The following is a 20754-nucleotide window of genomic DNA, read 5'->3' on the forward strand; positions in this document are numbered from 1 at the left end:
CAAAAAGCTGTAGCTTCATCTCATCTGTTCTTGTCCTTAGTATGCTTCAGTCTGACTTCAAGGTGTCTCTTCTGCACGAATAGTTTTCTCTTGCTAACATCACAATCCATTCCTGTGCAGTCCTAGTCTTGTTCTGTGGCGCACTCTTTGTTTTTATACTGTGTGTAAATTGGAAGATAACCCTCAGCTTTAACCTGATTTTATAAGTTTCAAGTATCGCAAAGTTAAAGTGCATCATTGCACAGCAGTGGTTTGTGCTTTGGCTCAATTAAAGTTTTTCCTTCTGCTGAAAAATCTTATGTGGAAACACAATTGATGCTTTCTAAAGGAAACTACCGTGTTTAGAAATGTTATGTTGAAAAGCCCTTGCTGTGTTTAAAAAGTACTTTTTCCTTAGTGGTCTGATATTACAAACCTATGTTTTAAAAACATTGTGAGGTGTGAATGCGACTCACAGTAAGACCAGGTTAGCTCTTTGCTTATATTGTGCACACGCGTACTGCTTACATTCATATTCAACATTTCTGTATTTACATAATTTAATCATTAAGAAATCCTTTTGTATGACTAACAAAGGGACACAAGACAAATATTTTACAGTTTTTTTTTTTAATTTTTGTTGGAATGAGAGCTTCTGTTATGTACAATAGTGGACAGAAACAAATGTTACAGAAATTATAAATATACTCTTGCTCCATCTGGTGATATTCAGTACTGACCATATTATGTCACACTGATAATTATTCAATGTTCAAGTCAGCCCTCTGTTCCCTTTATAAATCAGTATAAGGTGAGCAGTACCTGTGCAGTACAATCAATATGTAACCAGAACGCAATTTAAAGACAAAATATGCAGATTGGCTGCCCCCTGATGGCTACTGTTAATGAGCTGGTTGGACAAAAACGGGAAGCAGAGGTTGGATGGCTGCCTTTGCTGACACACCAACATGTGGACAATCCACTGTTTACTCTCGCAGAGATAAGGGGAGGAAGGTGAAGTAAGGGTGAGGAAGAAGAGACACATAACTAATCATCTTAGAACCTCAGCCAGTACATGGCACTGCGCATTCTGTTGTAGTCCGGTAACTGCTCAATGGGGCCTGGTGAAGAGAAGGAGGGACAGGTTACAGAAAATAGTTGCAGCATGAGCTGCATCCTTGCTGTGAAGAGACTAAAAGTACAGCAAAACTCACCGACAGCAGCCACAGCAGGACACTTATCGTAAATGTATTTGCAGCAGATGTCACGCACCATCTTGGGGGTCACAGCCTGAAAGGAAAGATTTAGAGTTAAAACGCTCATCCGGGAGAGACTATAGGACTAAGCCAAATCTGAGAAGGTACTGTATGATGCTGTGAAGACACAGAACATCGTGATCTTTTTGTCCTTTAGAGTAAACTTACATCAATCCGAGCATCCCACTCTGCTATAGGAATACGCCGGCCGTAGTTCAAAATGTGTCTGCCAATGTCATCACAGATTGGTGTTGTTCCTAGAAGGCAAACAGGAGTGTCAACTTATAATTCATGAGAGTGATGTGTCCGAGTTCATAAAAAGAGAACGTTTTCATTCTTTTTTTCTGTGATTAAAACATACTGTACTGTGTGAGACTTTCAGGGATGCAGTGCACACAGTATCATCAGGTAGTGTCATTGCTCTCAAATTCAATCTGCTGCTTAATAGTGAACATGTTCAGCTCAAAAACATTTTAGGACTTTACTTTTTTGAAAGGAGCTCATGAAAAAGATCTAAAAATTCCAGGTTTTCAACGGTGTGCAAAAACTATATGCACGTGTATAATCCATTACAGATATTACGTACCATTGAGCTGTCCAACCAGGCTAGCCTTCAGAGCATTCCTGCCTCTGGCGACATCACTCTCTGTCACTGTGGTGCACAGATTCATCCTGCAGGGAGCAAAATATGAAGGAATTAAACCTTTAGCAACAAACCACAGACTCTAATGTTCCCGTTGCATCTCTCTGTCCGTGAACCATTACTGACCAGGCATTCTGTGACCAGTGCATCATGTCGTCGATGTTGTTCTTATCGGCCACAAAGTAAATGCCCAGCAGGCCAGTGTCGCTGTAAGAGGAGTGGAAGGCCTGGAAGCTGTGACAGAGGTTATCCTCCACCGCCAGGCGAGCCAGGCGGCTGCTCAGGTGCTGAAAAAGAGAAGAAAAAGGAATATGTTATTATATTTCTTCATAACTAAAGAAGAAACCAAGAGTCAAGTTTTTCTAGTTGAACTGATTTGTGTATTCAATAGCTGACACTCACAATATAATTACAGTATTACTAAAAAAAGGACTCTTTTTTTGTTTACATTTTAATCACTTTCTTGTCAGACATAAAGACTTGTTCATCTCAGCAAGATCCTCCTTTCTGAGTTTAAATCTCAAATCTGATATACTATACACTGTGGCAGCAACACTTTTACCTGAGAACAAATAAAGCTTAAAAGATAAAGAACCAACATAATGATGTCATGTCTGTGGACATTTCAATACTACAGTTACACTTTCATCGTTGCCGTCTGTTCTACACAGTACATTTTAAAAAATAAATAACATTTCCAACCTTTCCACCACCGTAGGTAAGGTCATAGCTGCCGATGATGGCGTTGGCCACCATAAGAGGCACGATGTCTGGACTAGCAGCACTAGCACCCTCCACGGCGATGGCAATGTGTGCCAAGGGGAAAGCATCGTCACGCATACGGACCTGAGGAGAGGAAGAAGACCATTTAGCATAATTTTGAATGTCACCACGTCTAAACAAGAACCAGGTTTTTGAAATCTTTATAAACACAAATACTGAAGAAAAAAATTAACATGCAGTTTTTATTTGTTTTTTTAATTAACACATCTCACCTCACTGCCAGTAAACCGGCAGGGTGACAACACGGGAACAGCATCTCCCTCGTACTCAAAAGACACTCCACTGAAGTGAGACTTGGCCAAACCAACCAGCTCGTCGTGGCTCACACCTGTAGAGGAAACGCACCAGATAAGCATCAAGGCTTTCAAGGAAATGTAGAGCATTACAATGCACCATAATGCGTCCTAACAGCGTAAGAGGAAGAACACCTACCTCCAGCAGCAGCGAGCACCATGCGAGGAGCTTTATAGTGGCTGTTGATGTAATCCACTAAATCCTGGCGGGTCAGATTCCTGTGAGCATTGTATAAAAGATTAGTCATTTTTTTTACATAAAGGTGCAAATTGTGTGATTTTTTTTGCTGTGTTAGTTAAAGAATTATAACAACTATCATTAGAGCTGTGCCATATCATATTGTCTGCAATAATACCAGTATAAATTTATATGCAGTATAAAAATTGCGATAGCAAACAGATAGGTGACAATTTAGTAGCTCCAAAAAAAAAAAAAAAAGTACAATATAAGCATATTTCCCTCACTGCTGGGTTTCAAAAATGGCAATTTTGATTTTCGTGAAGGTTTCGGGAATCATCGAGTGACACCACTGACTAGCAAGTCGGTGGCAAACAGTCTGATGATGTCACATTTTCAGCTCGCCTAAGATCACTTGGAACATAAGCCAAGTAGGTAGTAAAAATAGTACCTGGTATCAGGTAGTACCACCTAAATGGAAAACCCTAAAATCTAAGTCAAGCTATACTGAGCCAACTCGAATAGCCCGAGTGGTCTTTCCCCTGACAGCTGTTCTAAGACATAATAATAATAATCTAGAGATATTCATGAGCAGGCAGCTCCTCCCACCTGGCACTGCTGGATGGGCCCAGCACACTGTGTCCCAGAGCAGTCCCCTGGAAGGCTGTGGCATGCAGCAGGTCCAGGCAAACTTCCTGCAGGTTGCTCTCAACTTCCTCCAACTCACGCAGGACCACACTCCGCTGCTGCTCGATTTCAGCCTCGTTAAGGGAACAGCTCTGCACGACTTCTGACAGCAGCTCAACAGCTGGAAAACACAGATGTTGTTCACAACTAAGAGGAGAAATGCACATACTTTGTGCTAAGAAACAATGAAAGTTGGAATTTCTTCCCTTCATAGTAGAGAACCAAGTATAAATGACTGATTTATTGTTATATTCTCATTAAATAGTTTATCTCACTGTGATGTCTTGGCGATCACTGTATTATTAAAACTAGAGAAGAATCTGTGTGGTTTTTTTTGCCTCTCACCTTTAGGCAGGTCTTTGGTCAGGGTCTTCATATAGTATGCAGTGTGCTCCCGGGAGGTGTAGGCGCTCAAGTGAGCACCCATAGACTCCACCTGCTGCTCAAGGGCTGTTTGTGGGTGCTTCTTGGTTCCCTGCAGAGAAGACAAAACACATTTACTGAAGGGGGGGATGTAATTGCAACCTCTGTCATGTTGGATATATAAATTCTACTTTAACAAATAGCCCTGTAGGATAGCAAAGGTCATGAAGTTTACCTTGAAAGCCATGTGCTCCAGGAAAAAGCCTGCTCCATTATTCTTCTCACTCTCGTAGCGACTGCCTGCACCGATCCACAGTCCAACCTGTGACAAAGAAGAGATGGCATGTGCTGAATAAATATGCTAAGGTTTACATGAGTAAAAGTGTCTATCGTGTGCTTAAACAACTCCAACTTATAGCATTATTTATGACGTGTTCTTACAGTGCATGTAGCATGTCCAGTCTCCTCAGACGCAACCCTCAAACCATTGTCCAGTGTAGTAAGACGGGTTTCAGGGGCTCCTAACAGACTCTGGGCATAGCTTACTGAGGCCTGTCCACGCCTCAAGGACAGCAGGATGGGCTGGAAAAGTTACAGATGCAAAACATTAAAACAATAATAACAAAACAACAATAAAGACTCTGGAGAACCACTTATATTTTATTATACTACATAACATCCCAATATAAGAACATTTGGTGTACCATCCCAATGATCTATCTGCAAGTTCAAAAGGACTCTCCTGCTAGCGGTGGCTTTTAATTAAAATGATCCATTTTGTTCTGTGTTTACAACTGATTACCTGGGAGGAAAGCATGTTTTTTCTGACTTTGTATGCGCTAATAGGTAATAAGTATCAGTTCATTAGCACAATCTTTATTACCTGCAGAATGAGTGATCAAAAAACGAAAGGCTAACCCCAAATCCCTCTAGAGCAGTGTCTTTTTAAGACGGTACAGCTGTAATGACATGCCAGGGGCTGTCACTAGTAAACAGAACTGTACTGTTATTACAACATCTGGTAAAATCTTGAATTTATGCTACAAGTATAATCCAACCTGGGTGTTATTACGACGTTTTCATGTTATTTTCGAGTTGACGTATTAGTTCTTATCCAGCTCTTCAGCCGCATCAACAACAGTAGTCATGGGTCTTTCCAAAGTCGCTACACTATCGGTGCTAGCCTCACTTGTCTTTGAGGGCAAGTGAGGACAAATAGCAAATGTTACCTCGTTAATGACCAAATTTAAGTAAAACCACAACAAGACTCCTTGAAAGATCTTTAATGAAGTGGACAAAGTGCTTTAGGTAGCTGTTATAATATGTATTGATTCATAAGCCGATTGACCTTGCACTCAGTGATAGCTAACTAATGCTAACCGGTTACAGACTCTCCATAGCTGTACAGCGGATAGCACAGCTAGCTAGCTTCCTGGCTAGCACGTACCAGAACACTTTTAGTGTTGCGGAACATTCCGCCAATATATTCCACATTTTTTAAACAAAGTATTCTGTCCGACCTTTAAAGAGATACTTACTCTGTGGGTTTTGGCAAGGGCTCGACCCACAGTGCTCCCCACTCGGCATACGGACGCAGCCATTTCTTCGTACGGTTACAGAAGGCAGTCTCGGCTGTTCGGTTGGTGCTAGATTGGATCTGTCGAAGGGACGACGCCGTGATTGGTTCTTACAGTGTGATGCAGGCGCCAGCACCTCTGCTATTATTGGTTTAGACTTCGTTAGCCGAAGGAAAGCAGCCAATCACAACACAATAGAGTTCCCCGCTGATCCAATCTAGTACAACCTAGGCGCGCTCATGTGTCTTCTTCGCGTGGACTTCCCTTACAGTACCGTTGAGCTGTGCATGATCGCCGCCACCTGTTCACTGTCGTTACTGACAGCTTCTCCATTCTGTTTATCTTCTGTTTGAGGAATTCATTAGCGAGTCTCAATGTCAGCGATATTAAATAATACTAAGCCTCATTAGCTTTTTGCATTTTACTCCATCTCTGTTAGAAAGAGATTTCCGGTGAGAGTGTAGTGATCTCAGTTTTTCACAAAAGCGATCCCAGTTCTTTCAGTCTATCTCCTCCTGATCGCTGTTGGTATATTTTAACCCCTCATACTTCTTTTCTGACCTTTTCATGATTATTTTGGGCTTTCTATATATAAAACTGTAATTAATGCAAAATCACCACTAAAATGAAATCGTTTATCTAGTTTCCACAATGTTATCTTATTAGATGTTACACATCTCTTCTGTTGTCAGACATTGTTGAGTTACCATCATAGGGTGAGAGAAAGAAGACGAGGAGGTGGCAGAAACCCACAGTTGGTGTTTTTGAGCTACATCCTTTAATGGTATCTTAGGAAGAGACTTTACTTTTTCTGCTGAGGGACTCTTGTCTTTGATGGGGAACGGTGTTTTGGCACTGCACAGCTGGAGGACTTCAGGGGAGGAAGCGAGTTGGGGCATTTAACTCTGAATCCCTCAACACGCAGGTGTTGAGGGACATACTGAGGAACTTTCACAGCTGCCTAAAGATGAAAAATGACATCTGAAGTACTCCATCATTGTCTCCATTTAAATATACATAAAGCATAACGAAGGGAAAGCTGTTCCTGACCTTTTTATATATGAGCTGGAAGTCTCCTGTGTTTGCTGTGCGCTTAACTCTCCGATCCAGAACAACTCGTAAAGTGTCCTCCTGCACTGCAGCACAGAGATGGGCTGTCACAGGGGTTGATGGAGCCATGGTGGGACTAGAATTGATTTCTAATAACCACGGATGCAAGTCACGATCTGAAAAATGAACATGTTATAACATGTTAGTTGTTGATAATTATTCTGTTCTTATAACAGTAAAAATATTTAAATGTTATTTAAATGAAATGAATGCAGAGAGTGTAATGTGAAATACAGTGTGTCATGTATGGCGGGCCCATTGTACCTAGCATGAAATCAGCACCATAGAGCTCAAATGTGTTTTTGCGTGATTCTATCAGATCCTGTGCTGTCTGTAACGCATAGATGAGAGCTCTCTTCATTCCTGGGACGACTACAGTATCCCACTGAGCTTCCCGGTCCTTGGTGCACAGAAATGTCTTGAACTGGTCAACCGACCACATATTGTCTACTGGAATGCTTCTGTGCCGCTGTAGCAAGGGCCTCAAGCTCTTCTGAATGGAGTTATTACACAAGTGCACGGAGCTTAAAAAATAAAAGACAAAACTGTTATTGGACAGAGTTTGTTAGGCTAGGATATAGAAGAGTGTTACAGGAGACACAAACTCAGGACATGCTTGTATATCAGCAGTTCATTTTGACTATGTCTACATGTCTAAGTACACTGAGTTGCTGCCATGTGATTGACTGATTGCATATTTGCATTAATGAGAAGTCAAACAAGTGGACCTAACAAATTGGCCGGTAAATATAGTTAACCAAATCCCACATGAGTTGCAACCTAGTTGGAACTCTTTGAAGTTTGCAACAGCTTAATCCCTCCTGACAAAACTCATATAATTTCTTCATATATTTCTAATACACAAATTCCGAGGATTCCCACATTTCCTCCCCCTCAGCTCAATGGAAGCACTTACAGACTGTGCACTGTGGCTTTGTTTGAAGTATGCGGAGGCAGATGTTAGAATTTGACTATACCCAGAGGAGAAAGTTAACAACTATTCAAATGATGCACAGATGGAAAATCTAATTTCCCGCCAAAAATGGCATGCAAAATAATGTTGCCCCTGTGCGGCCTTTCACTTCCTGTTTTTCTATTTTAATGTCAAACTGGTTTCATGTCTGCCCCTTCCTCTCATTTTCACCTCTTATGTTATTCATCTCACCTGTCCATTGAATCTAGCGTGTAAGGCTGTGTGGAAAAGCGTAAGTAGCACTTTTTGTAGAACCACACGGTCAGAGGATTCCAGTCGGTGACCAGAAACCACTGGCGCACATCAAACTTGGTGTCATGGATAAGGAAGGGGCGCTCCAGGTACTTCTGTACCACCCATTTGTTTTCCTTGATAAGTTTTGGATCACCCTTCACCAGGTCGAGGATCTGGTCAAGACGATTAGCACATTTGATCCCTAGAAAGAAAGTAAAACAGATCAACCATGACTTTGTCAGACAATCTGGGAAAGGCCTGATTGTGCGTGGCCTCTCACCTCTGCCTCTGGACTTTGCTCCAGGTTTGATGATCCAGATGTTATGGATGCCTTCTATCTCCAGCTGGGGATTGACTATCTTCATCCTCTGCAGCATAGCCTTGCAGTGGATCACTAAATAATCACTGCTATCAATCTCTGCTCCACCACTGAGCAAGGAAGCACACAACAGAGTTGTACTTGACTGAGAAGAGCATGTTGGTCTGCTAAAGCCTCTGGATAATTCTCTAACACGCACATGGTGATGCATACTCACTGCACAACTAGATAGTAACTGTCTAAAAACTCTGCCCACTCCTGTGCGGGTGTTTGCTGTGTTTCCAAGTTAGTGTCTATGTCACTGTGCTCCAGACTCTGCAGAAAGTCCTCGCAAACTTTGAGTGCCTTGCTGATCGTTTGGGAAATATTCACTGGGCTAGACTGCCGTTTGCTTTGTTTCTTCTTACCTGAAGGAAAGAACAAAAAACACCGACCGCTCTCTCTTTTTTTCTCTGAACAGAGTAATATATACTTATGTGAGAAAAGGTCATACCCTTAACAGCTTGTATGGTGTGACTTATTCTCTCTCCCTGAACATATTGGTCCTTCTCCACAATGTACTTCAGAAGACTGGTGCACGCAGTCCTCCTGTAGTCATCTGCACAGAGATCAGAGATGTCATGGTGTGCGGGGCAAGCCGTGTGGCGTTGTGAGAAAAGGACCCAAGATGCAGGCACTGGCTGAGATGCGAGTGAGCTTTATTTACAGAAGGTGAAAGCAAACAAAAGCGAGGACAGAACTAAGACATAACCTAAACTGGGGCAACTAATAAACAAACCTGAAACGATAACATGCAGGGAGAAACACGGGATGAGAAGCAGAGAGAGATGCAGAGAACACCAACTAACGGACGGACCAGCAACCAGCAAAGGCAACCCCACACTATAAATATACACACAGAGGAACACAAAATGGCAAACCCAAGGGAGGCACAGCTGATCCTAATTAACAAGACGAGACACAGACCTTCAAAGTAAAACTGGAACCATCGAAAGAACTGCAGACACTGACTCAGGGACATGAAGAGAGAGCACACCGACACATAACCAGACACACAAGGAGGCATGGGAAGAAAACCTCTCAACTAGAATATATAATCAATAATAATAATGATAATATTAATAAACACAAAACGGTGGGTCACCGACCCAGCACCATGACAAGAGATGAGTAAAGCAGAAATAAAAACTGAAAAGATAAAAAAAACATTACAAAGAGGTACAGTACAAGAGGTCAAGCTTGAAAAGACATAAAAGGAGATCTAACCAATGAAGGCATGCCTCTCATCTAGTGCTGCTAGTCTGTAACAGCGGGGGAAGAAGGTGTCTGGGTCAGCCGAATCAAACCAATGTAGTTTCCTCAGATTCAAACACAAGCCTGTCTGTAACGGGAAAGAGAAGTAATGATGGGGGGCACAGAGTTGGATCCTAAGGTTGTCTGAAATAACAACTGCAAATAAATGTACCTTGGTGGTCAAGTTGCCTGCCTTTGAAAAATGATTAGTTATCTGTTCCTTATGCAGGTTTTTTGTGTTGATGGCCTTTCTGCGGTTTGTCCAGTAGAAGTAAACCATTTCATTCCACACCAGGCGAGACTACAGAAATGAGCAGAGGAAAGAGATGAGATCTGAATCTGGGATTGGCTGTAATTTTAATCAGTTTAACCAAGGTTAACAATGTATACTTCCTCAACATGAAAAGCTGGTCTTACCATGACATTGTGAAGTCTGTCAGCATCTTTTTCTTTTTCAGCATCATTTGAGTTGTCTGAAAAGAAGAACCAAATGTTGATAAAATGATGGTGTGTGCAGAGATACCCACGATTAGTCTTCTGAGTCAGCCACGCTTCTAGCTCACCATCATCTCTATCACTACACATAGCATAATTCGAGTCGGTTCTGTTTCTACTGCTCTGATGGCGACGCACTCGGCGCTTAGAGTAGACCATACACCGCTCAACCCAGCCTCTAGCCCTCAGCCCTTCCCTGATAACAGGATACCTGCCCTGGATCGAGAACACCTTATGCATCTGAGAGGACAGAGAGCAGACAAACAAACAATGGCTTCGCAATCCTGAAAACACATGAACGATTTGAACACATTCAGGAGTGCAGGCTTACCTTGACAGCTTTGTCTACGACAACCCTGGCTTCTCTCAGTCTATCCAGGTCAAGAGCAGGCAGGCTGACAAAATTGCGGCAGACCTCAGAATGGGTAGCTAGCATGCACAACCATATAAACAATCACATTCCAGTCATTGAAAAGAATATATTGACTGCATTTATTGGCTGGACAATAATCCTAATATAAGATAACCTTTATTAGTCCCAGAGGTGGGGAATTACTATTGTTACAGCAGCAGAGTCGACCAGAGGGCTAAATAGATGAACCACAACCTAAAAACAATAACACTATGCAAAAAATATGTAACATTAAATATATATGAATAAATGTTTAAAGAAATTACAACACTAAGAGCCAATTTAGAATCTCCAGCTGACCTAATGGTTGCCTGAGGAAGTTGGAGAACCCATGCAGACACAGGGAGAACATGTACCTTACATGTAGAAATCCCCCCAGGACCTTCACACCAACGTGCTGCTCATATTGCTCAGTTATGTAAACATGTACTTCTTTTCCTTTGTTTTGATTTTAGCCTAGGTTTTACCATATCAAGATATTTGTTTGGGCACATTGCATTTTACTGAGCTACATGCCATTTACTTATTTAAGCTATTTGTTAATTTTTTGTTTTAAATCTTCATTTTAACTGATGTAGCATTGATTTTCCCAACTTTGGGAAAATGATTTACTAAGCTGATTTCTGAGATGCAGAGTGAATCTACTTGTTTGCAGGTTGCTTTTGGCTTCCTCTTGGTCGTCTTTCTGTATCCCAGCATTCTCCATCTCGAACAAGCCTCTGATTCCCCCGTGTAACACAAAGAGTATCCCATGCAACTATCATATCAACTATTAAACTATCATGCAAGCTGGGGGAGGGGAGGGTGGGGTGGGGGGGACCCCAATGCATAAAGGACACTAAACACAAGTCTTGTTGGCACATGATAGGTACAGCATAACAAAGACTAGGGTAGTAATACCAGAGGCTAAAGGCTTAGCATCTTAAGTGAAGACCAAGGAACAAGCTCATGAAACTTTAATGCATAGTTTTGGCATTCAAACACTTAGCCACCTGTCCTGAGTGTGACCTCATGATTAATTCTGCATTTGTGATCTACAAGCCATGTCTGTGAAGAAAGAGGCCAAGTTGTCTTGAGGTGTGAAAACATACTGTTCATGTTTCAGTTCAACAATAATGGCTTCCTCTGAAAGACTTTCCTCTATTAAAGTTATAATCTGTACATTTAACAATAAAATGGGGTAATAAAATTTAAATAAATGTAGGATTACTGGCACAAAACCTGGGAATCAACTGGGGAGCATTAGTTGATATTGATGGAGCCAGAAAGAAAATACAACCCAGTGATTTCCAGTTGCATTTGCCTGCTCCTTGGAAAGTTCAGACAGAGGCAGCATTTGCTTTTATAGTTTTGTATCTCTCACCGCTCTCTGGGCATGGAGCACAGTGTCCAGCTGTGGTCTGGTCCATGTGGATGGACCGATGAGACTCCATACTGACATCAGCTCTCATTCCTCAGGAGGATCATTGTGCTCTGCTTCATAGTTACACACAAAACGGGGACACGGTTTAATGCAGGGGTGGGCAATTAATTTGATACACCTGATACACCTGTCAGGTTGTCTAATGCCCCTGCAGGGTGTGATATGTCCTTCAGTTACCTTTTGAACGGAAGGCCAGAAGTGGAGCCAAAGATTTACACACATCAGTCTAGACACTAACAAGATTGTCTTGTCATTGCAGCGTAGCTAACCACAGTAAACTCATAAGCTGCTCTAATAAAACATGTCACCATCGCGTTTCTCCTCTCACCTGCTGAGACCCACAGGTGTCAGGAGCGCATGCTGAGCCTGAACCGTTACCTGTTTACTGTTGCCTTGGCAACTCGTGGAAAGCCGCTAACATTTCCGTCTTTATCTATTTGCCATGTGAGCAATATTTAGGCGTTAACATTAGCTACTCCGCTTGGTTAGTGTGTTGATGGAAATCGCTTAACATTTTACGTTTATGCCAAATATTATTTTATGGAATGCAATATATGTTTAATTCTTCATTTTCATTCTTTGTTATTATTAATTTTTACATTTTACCTGTTGCACTGTCATAAATAATTTCAGTGGTCTTAATTGCACAGTTGTATTGGTACTTTTTGGTGGCACAAAGAAGAGCTAGGTACTTATTTATAATTAAACATTGTAGCTATCATATAATATAATATAATATTTGAATAATTATTTTATTTTTTATTTTATTCTTATAAAATATTCTCCGTACGGCCGCCATCTTGGCTCTGGCTAGATGGAAGCAGAGCCGGTGTACGTCACGGCGTGTAAATCCGCGCCCCCTTCACGGCTCTTGCCCAGGCAAATACCCGCCCTATATTCAAAAATACACCGAACTCTAAACCTCACCTCAGACACAAACTCAGAGGTTAAGAGTGGCTCAGATACAGTAAGTACAGCTTTTTCATGCACGTCAAATATACCACAACATTGGGAAAGTGGTGGGGCAAGTAGTCCTAAATAGTGTCAGCGGCTCTAGAGCTATGTTTTGGTCGATAAAAAGTCAGGCTAACATGCTAACACGATACCTTTAATGTCGTTCTCAGGTGTTGGAAAAGTTCTGCTTCGTCTCATTTAAAATGTGTGGAAGAACAGCATGCACCCTTGCTCCTGACGAGCTGAAACGAGCCTGCTCTTACAGAAACCGAAGGGGGCAGAGGAGACAGCCCCGCTGGAGGGATGGAGACGCGGACAACTATCGACCCTCCTACAATAAGAACCCGCAGTCCATGAGTCCCGTCCTGCTGTCACAGAGGCATTTTGACAAGGTAATTATAACGTATACAGAAGCTAACATGTCAACTGTTTGTTATAGCTTAACTTATATTGGGGAAGCGCCCGAGGAAGGTGGAAGATGTGACGTTTTTAAGTGAAGTGGGGTGAAGTCAGTCACTGTCTAACCTCGTAATAAAACCTTATATATTTTATTACAGTTATAGAAATTAAAAACGTGATGTTAACATTTGCTAATGTATTTCTTGTGTCTGTTGACCGACTATGTATTAAATATTACAGGCTTCAAAAACATATTCTGTCCTTCTGGGTTTTTTGCATTGAATATTGTGTCCGTCTTTTGTCTTCAGGATGCTCCTGTGGATAAGTGTGTGTTGGCCTCAATGCGGTGGGGTCTGGTACCCTCATGGTTTAAGGAGAGTGACCCCAGCAAGATGCAATACAGTACCAGCAATTGCCGCAGTGAGAATATATTGCAGAAGAAGTCCTACAAGGTGCTTTACCTAGTAGCAAGCGATGTTACATTTCCTGTGCATCACGTGTTGCTTTACTTGTCGGTTTTTGTTACATAGGAGTGTCTTAACCATTTTACCATCTCCCTGTAGGACCCTATGTTGAAAGGACAGCGCTGTGTCATTCTAGCTGATGGTTTCTATGAGTGGCAAAAGGTTGAAAAAGGCAAGCAGCCTTTCTTCATCTACTTCCCTCAGACTCAGTCAGGACCCAGCCAGGAGGAAAGAAAGAACTCAGACTCTGAGTCAGTGCGCCCTCCAGCCAAAACCTCCTCTGGTTTGATGAAGGTTTGCTTTGGGTTTTCTGTTGCAATATAAGCTCCACAAACATTTTTTTCATCTACTTCAAAAGTAGAGAGAATGCAGCTTAGGCGGATATTAAGTTTCCTGTGTGGGAGATGAGCCAAGATAAAAATGTGCATGTGTCCACCAGGTGTTTCTGTTGCATTGTTGAAATCCCCATTATACTCTGTATTTAACAGGGAGGAGAAGCTGCAGGTGAGTGGACAGGATGGAGGTTGCTAACTATGGCAGGAGTGTTTGACTGCTGGACACCACCTGGAGGTGGAGAACCCCTTTACTCATATAGTGTAATAACTGTGAATGCTTCCCCAAATCTGCAAAGCATCCATGATAGGTAAGAATCCCAGACCAGGAAACATGCTCTTAATTCGTGCTGTGTAAAATCATAAATCATTGTGACTGCTTTTTAGGATGCCAGCGATCCTTGATGGGGAGGAAGAGGTTAGGCAATGGCTGGATTTTGGCGAGGTGAAGTCTCTAGAAGCTCTCAAACTGCTCCAGTCAAAAAATATTTTGACTTTTCACCCCGTCTCTTCGTTTGTCAACAACACGCGCAACAACTCTCCAGAATGCCTCCAACCAGTGGATCTCAACAGCAAAAAGGTATCAGATATAATGATGTGGTTGGGAATTTTAGCCATTTTGTACTAACAAGAGCGGTTACAGCTGAGAAATTTGACTCTTTCACTCGTAGGAACCCAAGTCCACAGCAAGCAGTAAGATGATGGCAAGCTGGCTGTCGAGCAGTTCACCTTCAAAGAGGAAGGAGTCCCACACAAGTGAAAGTAAAAAAGAGCAAGAAAGCAAGCCACTGAATCAGCGCAAGTCTGCAGGAGGACTTCAGCAGTGGCTTCAGGGAACCAACAAGAAACCAAGAACAAAGTAAATACATGAACTGAAAACTCGACAGTGTTTGAAAGACCATTCATGCCTTACTTATTGTACTCTGCTGCTGTACAATTGTATAAGAAAAAGTTTTAACTTTTAAGAAAATGTTTTAACTTGTACTTATGAATACTTTAAATGCAATTCATTGTTCTACAACAATTTAAGAGTTCATCAATAAATGTCAGACACAATAATGCTTTATTCAAGGTTGTTTTTTATTACCCTTATTACTTGAAACAATGTAAATGCTATGCATTATCATATTAATAATATAATAATGATGAATTCCAACACTCTCCCCCCCACATTTGTCCTTCAGAGTTACAGTATGTATGTCATCTTGTTTCAAAGTTTTAAAATAATACGAACAGACAGTTAAAGATCTGATCAGTTAAAAGAAATGTCAAGCACTTGAATCGTATGCCAACACGAGCATCTGGCAGAGTCAGATATGGAGATTTACAACACAACTTTATGTTTTCCCCACACAATGATTGAGAGGTCTGCAAATATACAAAGTTGCAACAGTTGACAATAAAAAGAAATGTACTAGCTAATAGTACTGGGTTATGAATGACAATTTGTACTCGAGAAAAATCTCTCCTCTAGGACTATCTGGTAGACTGACATGCTGTCTTGATTTGGTTCATGTCAAATGTTCTATCTGGAATTTTACAACCTTCATTTCCCCAGCAGAGGAACAGCACTTGGACGCAGGAACTGAGTCTGTATTCACACAATGTTCTCAACCTGAGCTACAATTGTGTTTATTGTGGCTCCAAAATGAGATGTTTCAGTAAGTTTTCAGTTACCGAAGATGAAAGCAAAAAAGAAAAAAAGAATCTGTACACACTTGTCTAATGGACTTGTTATCGATCTGCATTTCCAATTCTATACCAATTACTAAGAATCAGCAGGCAGTATGATGATATCATCTACACTTTTACACAGTATCCCTGTTTAAGTGTCAGAATTATGTTTTTTAAAGATTTTTATGAGTTCAAGTGAAACCACATTAACAAGTGTTTCAGAGTGAAACTAACATAAGCCACAACACAAATGAGTAAGAAGGGGGAGCAGTGTTTCTACTATTCATGCAGCAGCAGTGGGCTGTGAAAGTAAGAAAACCACTAAAAAAAAGTTTAAATTAAATTAGAAATACAAATAACTAAAGAAGTAATGCTTTGATTTCCCACTTGGACATATTCAAATAAAAACTGTTACAACCAAAACTGGGACTGAAAGCATTGATAAACACAGAACTCCAAGTGAGATCAGCCCATACCACCACTGCCATGAAAAAGTATGAGAAAACACTGGGAAGTCATAGGCTTAATACAAATAAATGTTGTATTGTTCCCTCGAGGTGTTCTTTGGGCTAGGAAATTTAGATTTTTATAGAAAATGTGTACTTTGTATACATAAGGAGGTGAGTGCAGCATGTTTGTGTATACTAGTATTCTCAATAAGTGGGATGCTGCTTGTATGTTGGGCAATAGGGAATAACATAGTGAGCCATGGGAAAGAGGATATATAGACAAGGCAAGACAGGGTAGTGAGGGCATGACAACCCTCTGAAGATCTTCAGAGTCCTCAGCAGCTGCAGGTCTCTGCTGACGGCTTGGCTCGCTCGTTTCTGTCCAGTTTAATTGGCTCAGGGAACTCGTTGTACAACTCCACCTCGGTCTCCTGAAATCAAACAAGGTAACAGAGTCTGTGTGAAGCTCTACAGCTCAGTCTCCATGAAGTTGTGTGTCTAAAACTGCCCAACAGCTTTCCTGCTGACATCACCTTACCTGTTTAAGAGCATTGCGTGCAATAGTTTGGAAGGCCTGCTCCACATTGATTGCTTCCTTGGCGCTGGTTTCAAAATATGGGATGTTGTTCTTGCTCTGGCACCAAGCTTGTGCTCGCTTGGTTGTTACCTGAAACACAAAGAAGATGGTGAGGTTAAAAACATCTGGCAAAACACAAGTTATTCTTGTTTTTCATTAAGCCATTCGTATGACAAATTACCAACACCTGTCACACATTTTCGATAAAAGATGATGCATCACTTACATGATGTAACACGTCTGACACAGTTACATTTGAACACACCTGTCTGTTTTCCAAGTCGATCTTGTTGCCCAGCACCACAAAGGGGAAGTTTTCAGGGTCTCGAGGGCTGGCCTGAATCAAGAACTCGTCCCTCCAGCTGTCTAGGGTCTTGAAGGTGTTGGGTGCAGTGACGTCAAACACCAGGACGCAGCAGTCTGCTCCACGGTAGAATGCCACACCTAAAGACTGGAACCTCTCCTGACCTGCTGTGTCCCAAATCTAAGAGACAAGAATCTTTATGCTTACAGGCCCCAAATAAACAGAAATAAAAAAACAAAACAAAAACAAAACAAAAACCCAACAACACTGGTTTGTATGGTTGAAATTAACCACATCTAACTTTTACCCCTAATTTGAGTTTTTCACTTTTTTTTGTAGTTTTTAAGAAATAAAAATGAGAAAAAAAAGTATAACTAATTTAATAGCCTTTGTAGGTCAGACGTCACCTACATTGTCCAGTTTCAAAACTCATCTTAAAACGCATTTATACTTCCTGGCTTTTGACCCAGCATGAGACATTGATCTTAGTTGTTTTAACTGATTTATAGTTGCCTATTTTTACTTCTTTTTTATTGTTTTCAATGTACTTATTCATTTTTGTGTATAGCGCTTTGTGTCCGCTGCAGCTGTTTATAAAGTGCTTTATCAACAAAGTTGCCATGGTACATAAGACTTAACATTTCCATTCAGTTTTTCAGTATTCTTGTGAGCATATTTTGGCAGTACCTGCATTGTGACAAGTCTGTCATCCACCATTACTTCTTTTGTCAGGAAATCAGCACCTATTGTGGCTTTGTACTGGTTGCTGAACTTCTTATTCACATATTGATTCATCAACGAGGTCTTCCCAACTCTAGAACAAAAATTGCAGAACAATATTTAACACACATGAAGGGAAGAAACAAACGAAACAAAATCACCACAATGAACTCATTTGTAAAGCTTATAAATCCTACTTATTCCTACTGGTGTCTAATTTGAAGTGAGCCATTATTCAGACCCCTTTAGCATTGAAGCAGCTGCTCAGCATCACTTACCCCGAGTCTCCAAGGATGATGACTTTGAGTAATACTTTCTTCCTCGACGTCATTGTGCCACAGCCGCGAAGACAACAAACTTTATTAGAAGAGAAGAGAAGTAAGCACTAGAAAAGCTCAAATGAGACAAACGAGACTAAGACTAAGTGCACCAACTGCTCCTGTACTTGTCTTTTCTTCACTTTGGAAACAAAGAAAACGGCTACACTGTACCACGAGGCTCAAAATATAACAATGCAATGTTGAGGCCGTTGATCTGAGCTGACATTTGGTTCTTTTTGTTATGCTGTAAAGTATTCATTTTGTTCTATTTATATATTTCATATACACCATTCAATGGAATAAACTACATTGTTTCATTTTGAAGCAACCATTCTTGGAGGTTTATAAAAACAAACGTCAAAAGAAATGGAAGCATGCCCAGTTACTCCAAAATCCTAAAGGGTATGAATACATTTTGATGATGTCTTCTCTGAAATATGCATTTATCCAAATACAAGGCAGGTATTGCACACCGTTTAGCTTCACAATTTAATTCATAAGTCTTAATAAACAGTTCCCGTTTGTTAAATTTGAGGAAATGGGACAATGTATTATAGTTGTCAGCCATTTTCTATTCCACCCCCCCTCAAATGTAGTACATCCTCCTCTCATTGTTTAATCTCTGTTAAGCGGTGACACAAAATCCAAGAGCTGCAATAAACATCCCAGACCCTGCCGATCACAAGTCTAGTTCGTTTGTTTGTATGTGTATAACTAAAATCCAGATGTCAAATATTCTCATCCTTTGTGCCTGCTCAAGACATCACTGAGCATTTCCGACTTGGACCGAGTGTGCTACGTACTAATAACTACCTTTCACTGCTGTAGTGACCAAAGTCCAAACTCAATTACAGAAAGGCTTTATCAGTCCAATCGGGATTTTTTTTTTTTTTTTATCTTGGAGACAACATTACTGAAAGAAGGTACAGAGCCTAATCACAGATTATGCTGTGTTTCACAGATCACCCCATTATGAGAACAAGTAACCACGGCTCGAGGCAAAACTAGCATAGCGCTATGCGGCTCTCATAATCTGTGCCCCATGACACTGTGTCAGCGACTGATCACATGGTTAAAACACAGGACCAACGGAACCATGACTTGGCAAGCATGTTGAGCATAATAAGTACTTTAGCTGGCCTCGGTGCACCAAGGGGTAGGATCCATCGATAAGGACTCAACTGTAAATCCGGCTAACTATAGTTATTTTCACTTTATACATTGTAAAACAATGTTGCACTTGCATTGAAGAAAACTGTCGTGAAGACTTTGAACGTATTTGCAAGGGGCTAGCTAGTCAGAAAAAAAATTACATTTAAAACACTAAATGCTACATAGTTAATTGAGTAAATGCAACAAAAGAGTGAAACTTGAAAACACTGTCATTAATAAATACAACATAATTTCAAAACAATGGGGGTTGGGGCGTTTTTCCTTTTCTTTTTTGGACAGTGTCGACTAGCTACCACATCTGTGACACTTCTGATTTTTTGCTAACGTTTCGTTAGCTACGCAAGCCTGATTGACCAATTTAAAACTTAGATAACGACATCTATACTCTTATCATATGCTATCACTAAAATAAACAATCAAAGTCACCACAAACCAACCTGGGCAGTGGTCCTTCAACAAACAGATGTCAAAAGTGGACTTTTCCTTTGCTTCGTCTGGAAGGCTAACGCACAGGCTAGCGAGCAAGCTAACGGCTCCTCCAAATGTCTGGCGTAACAAAACAACACGCACACAGCGTCGACAGCTAATTTATTTCTGACAACGAGCCCCTCAAATGACCCTTTTTATCGAAATCAATACTGCCAGTGCCGAAGTTTAACTCCCTTCGTCTAACGATTTGGTAAAATGCTCTCTTGTCCAGTTCCCGTTGACGCTCGCTTTTCCTGTCGAGCTAGCGTGCTAGCTTTTAGCGGAGCTATGTTCACTTCCTCCAAAACAAGAACCGTCATGAGCGCTGACGTCACGCGCTACCGTGACACACAGCTGCTAATGTTTGCCCATACTGTATATATAACATTATGGAAGGACTTCGACCTTTATATATGGAGTAAAATAAACAACCTTGACTACCCTTCAATGATGAAAGTAAGGAAACTTATTCTTATTATGAAATTCCACTATTTTATTTCGTTACGGAGTTTCTATAACTATGAAGCTAAAATTACCCATCCAACCATGTCATATATGTTGTTGAAATCTATAACTTATAAGAATTGAAGTTGTTTTTGTCCAATGTCACCTCATTTTTAAAGATCTTCCATCAGTTCATCAGATTATTATTGTTATGATTATTGTTTGTTTGTTTGTTTTTTAATTAAGATTTTTTTGTTAAAAGCTGAAACTTCATAACCATTGTCAGTTTATCCAACGTACTTGACAAATAGGGAAACTTGGCAGAAAGGTTTTAACTTGAGGTGATACTCCATTCGCAATAAGTCAAAAGTCACTCCTGATCTGCTGCCGAAACCCGGGATCGAACCAGGGACCTTTAGATCTTCAGTCTAACGCTCTCCCAACTGAGCTATTTCGGC

The 20754-nt window shown here is 40.9% G+C and overlaps 4 protein-coding genes and 1 non-coding gene across 11 annotated transcripts; 1 reads left to right on the forward strand and 4 right to left on the reverse strand.

The window, feature by feature from the left end:
- Nucleotides 1–592: 592 nt before the first annotated feature.
- Nucleotides 593–5874, reverse strand: LOC102308639 (cytochrome b-c1 complex subunit 1, mitochondrial). The gene is made up of 13 exons (XM_005915374.3): nt 5721–5874; nt 4624–4764; nt 4418–4504; nt 4165–4294; nt 3742–3940; nt 3094–3173; nt 2874–2989; nt 2581–2724; nt 2005–2165; nt 1822–1907; nt 1404–1492; nt 1194–1269; nt 593–1100 (listed from the first exon to the last, which is right to left on the reverse strand). The coding sequence occupies exons 1-13, from the start codon at nt 5781–5783 to the stop codon at nt 1036–1038; spliced, it is 1437 nt and encodes a 478-aa protein (XP_005915436.1). The 5' UTR covers nt 5784–5874; the 3' UTR covers nt 593–1035.
- Nucleotides 5875–5996: 122 nt separating this feature from the next.
- On the reverse strand, nt 5997–13227 carry LOC102310394 (tubulin monoglycylase TTLL3). Of its 6 annotated transcripts, none has more exons than XM_042215044.1 (14): nt 13125–13227; nt 11959–12071; nt 10515–10578; nt 10252–10423; nt 10106–10161; nt 9861–9989; nt 9662–9776; nt 8889–8993; nt 8613–8802; nt 8357–8505; nt 8035–8278; nt 7134–7393; nt 6810–6985; nt 5997–6720 (listed from the first exon to the last, which is right to left on the reverse strand). In XM_042215044.1, exons 2-14 carry the CDS (start codon nt 11970–11972, stop codon nt 6562–6564), a joined length of 1833 nt encoding a protein of 610 aa, XP_042070978.1. In that variant the 5' UTR covers nt 11973–12071; nt 13125–13227; the 3' UTR covers nt 5997–6561. The 6 variants fall into 6 exon arrangements, with proteins under 6 accessions (XP_042070978.1, XP_042070973.1, XP_005915445.1 ...); XM_042215039.1 differs by lacking the exon at nt 13125–13227 and adding an exon at nt 12347–12417; XM_005915383.2 differs by lacking the exon at nt 13125–13227 and adding an exon at nt 12347–12411 and having other exon boundaries at nt 10515–10612; nt 11959–12068.
- Nucleotides 12483–16687, forward strand: hmces (5-hydroxymethylcytosine binding, ES cell specific). Of its 2 annotated transcripts, XM_005915378.3 has the most exons (8): nt 12483–12706; nt 12833–12985; nt 13143–13364; nt 13680–13823; nt 13935–14129; nt 14324–14478; nt 14555–14747; nt 14839–16687. In XM_005915378.3, exons 2-8 carry the CDS (start codon nt 12833–12835, stop codon nt 15028–15030), a joined length of 1254 nt encoding a protein of 417 aa, XP_005915440.1. In that variant the 5' UTR covers nt 12483–12706; the 3' UTR covers nt 15031–16687. The 2 variants fall into 2 exon arrangements, with proteins under 2 accessions (XP_005915440.1, XP_005915439.1); XM_005915377.3 differs by lacking the exon at nt 12483–12706 and having other exon boundaries at nt 12784–12985.
- On the reverse strand, nt 15230–20142 carry rab7a (RAB7a, member RAS oncogene family). Its single transcript, XM_005915375.3, has 6 exons — nt 19822–20142; nt 18170–18248; nt 17859–17985; nt 17133–17351; nt 16829–16957; nt 15230–16721 (listed from the first exon to the last, which is right to left on the reverse strand). Exons 2-6 carry the CDS (start codon nt 18220–18222, stop codon nt 16626–16628), a joined length of 624 nt encoding a protein of 207 aa, XP_005915437.1. The 5' UTR covers nt 18223–18248; nt 19822–20142; the 3' UTR covers nt 15230–16625.
- A 539-nt stretch (nt 20143–20681) lies between these two features.
- On the reverse strand, nt 20682–20754 carry trnaf-gaa. The gene has a single exon. It is a non-coding gene; the product is annotated as a tRNA-Phe (tRNA).

Source organism: Haplochromis burtoni, unplaced genomic scaffold, assembly GCF_018398535.1.
Source record: "Haplochromis burtoni strain Fernald_Lab_line unplaced genomic scaffold, NCSU_Asbu1 Contig_12, whole genome shotgun sequence".
Classification (NCBI taxonomy): domain Eukaryota; kingdom Metazoa; phylum Chordata; class Actinopteri; order Cichliformes; family Cichlidae; genus Haplochromis; species Haplochromis burtoni.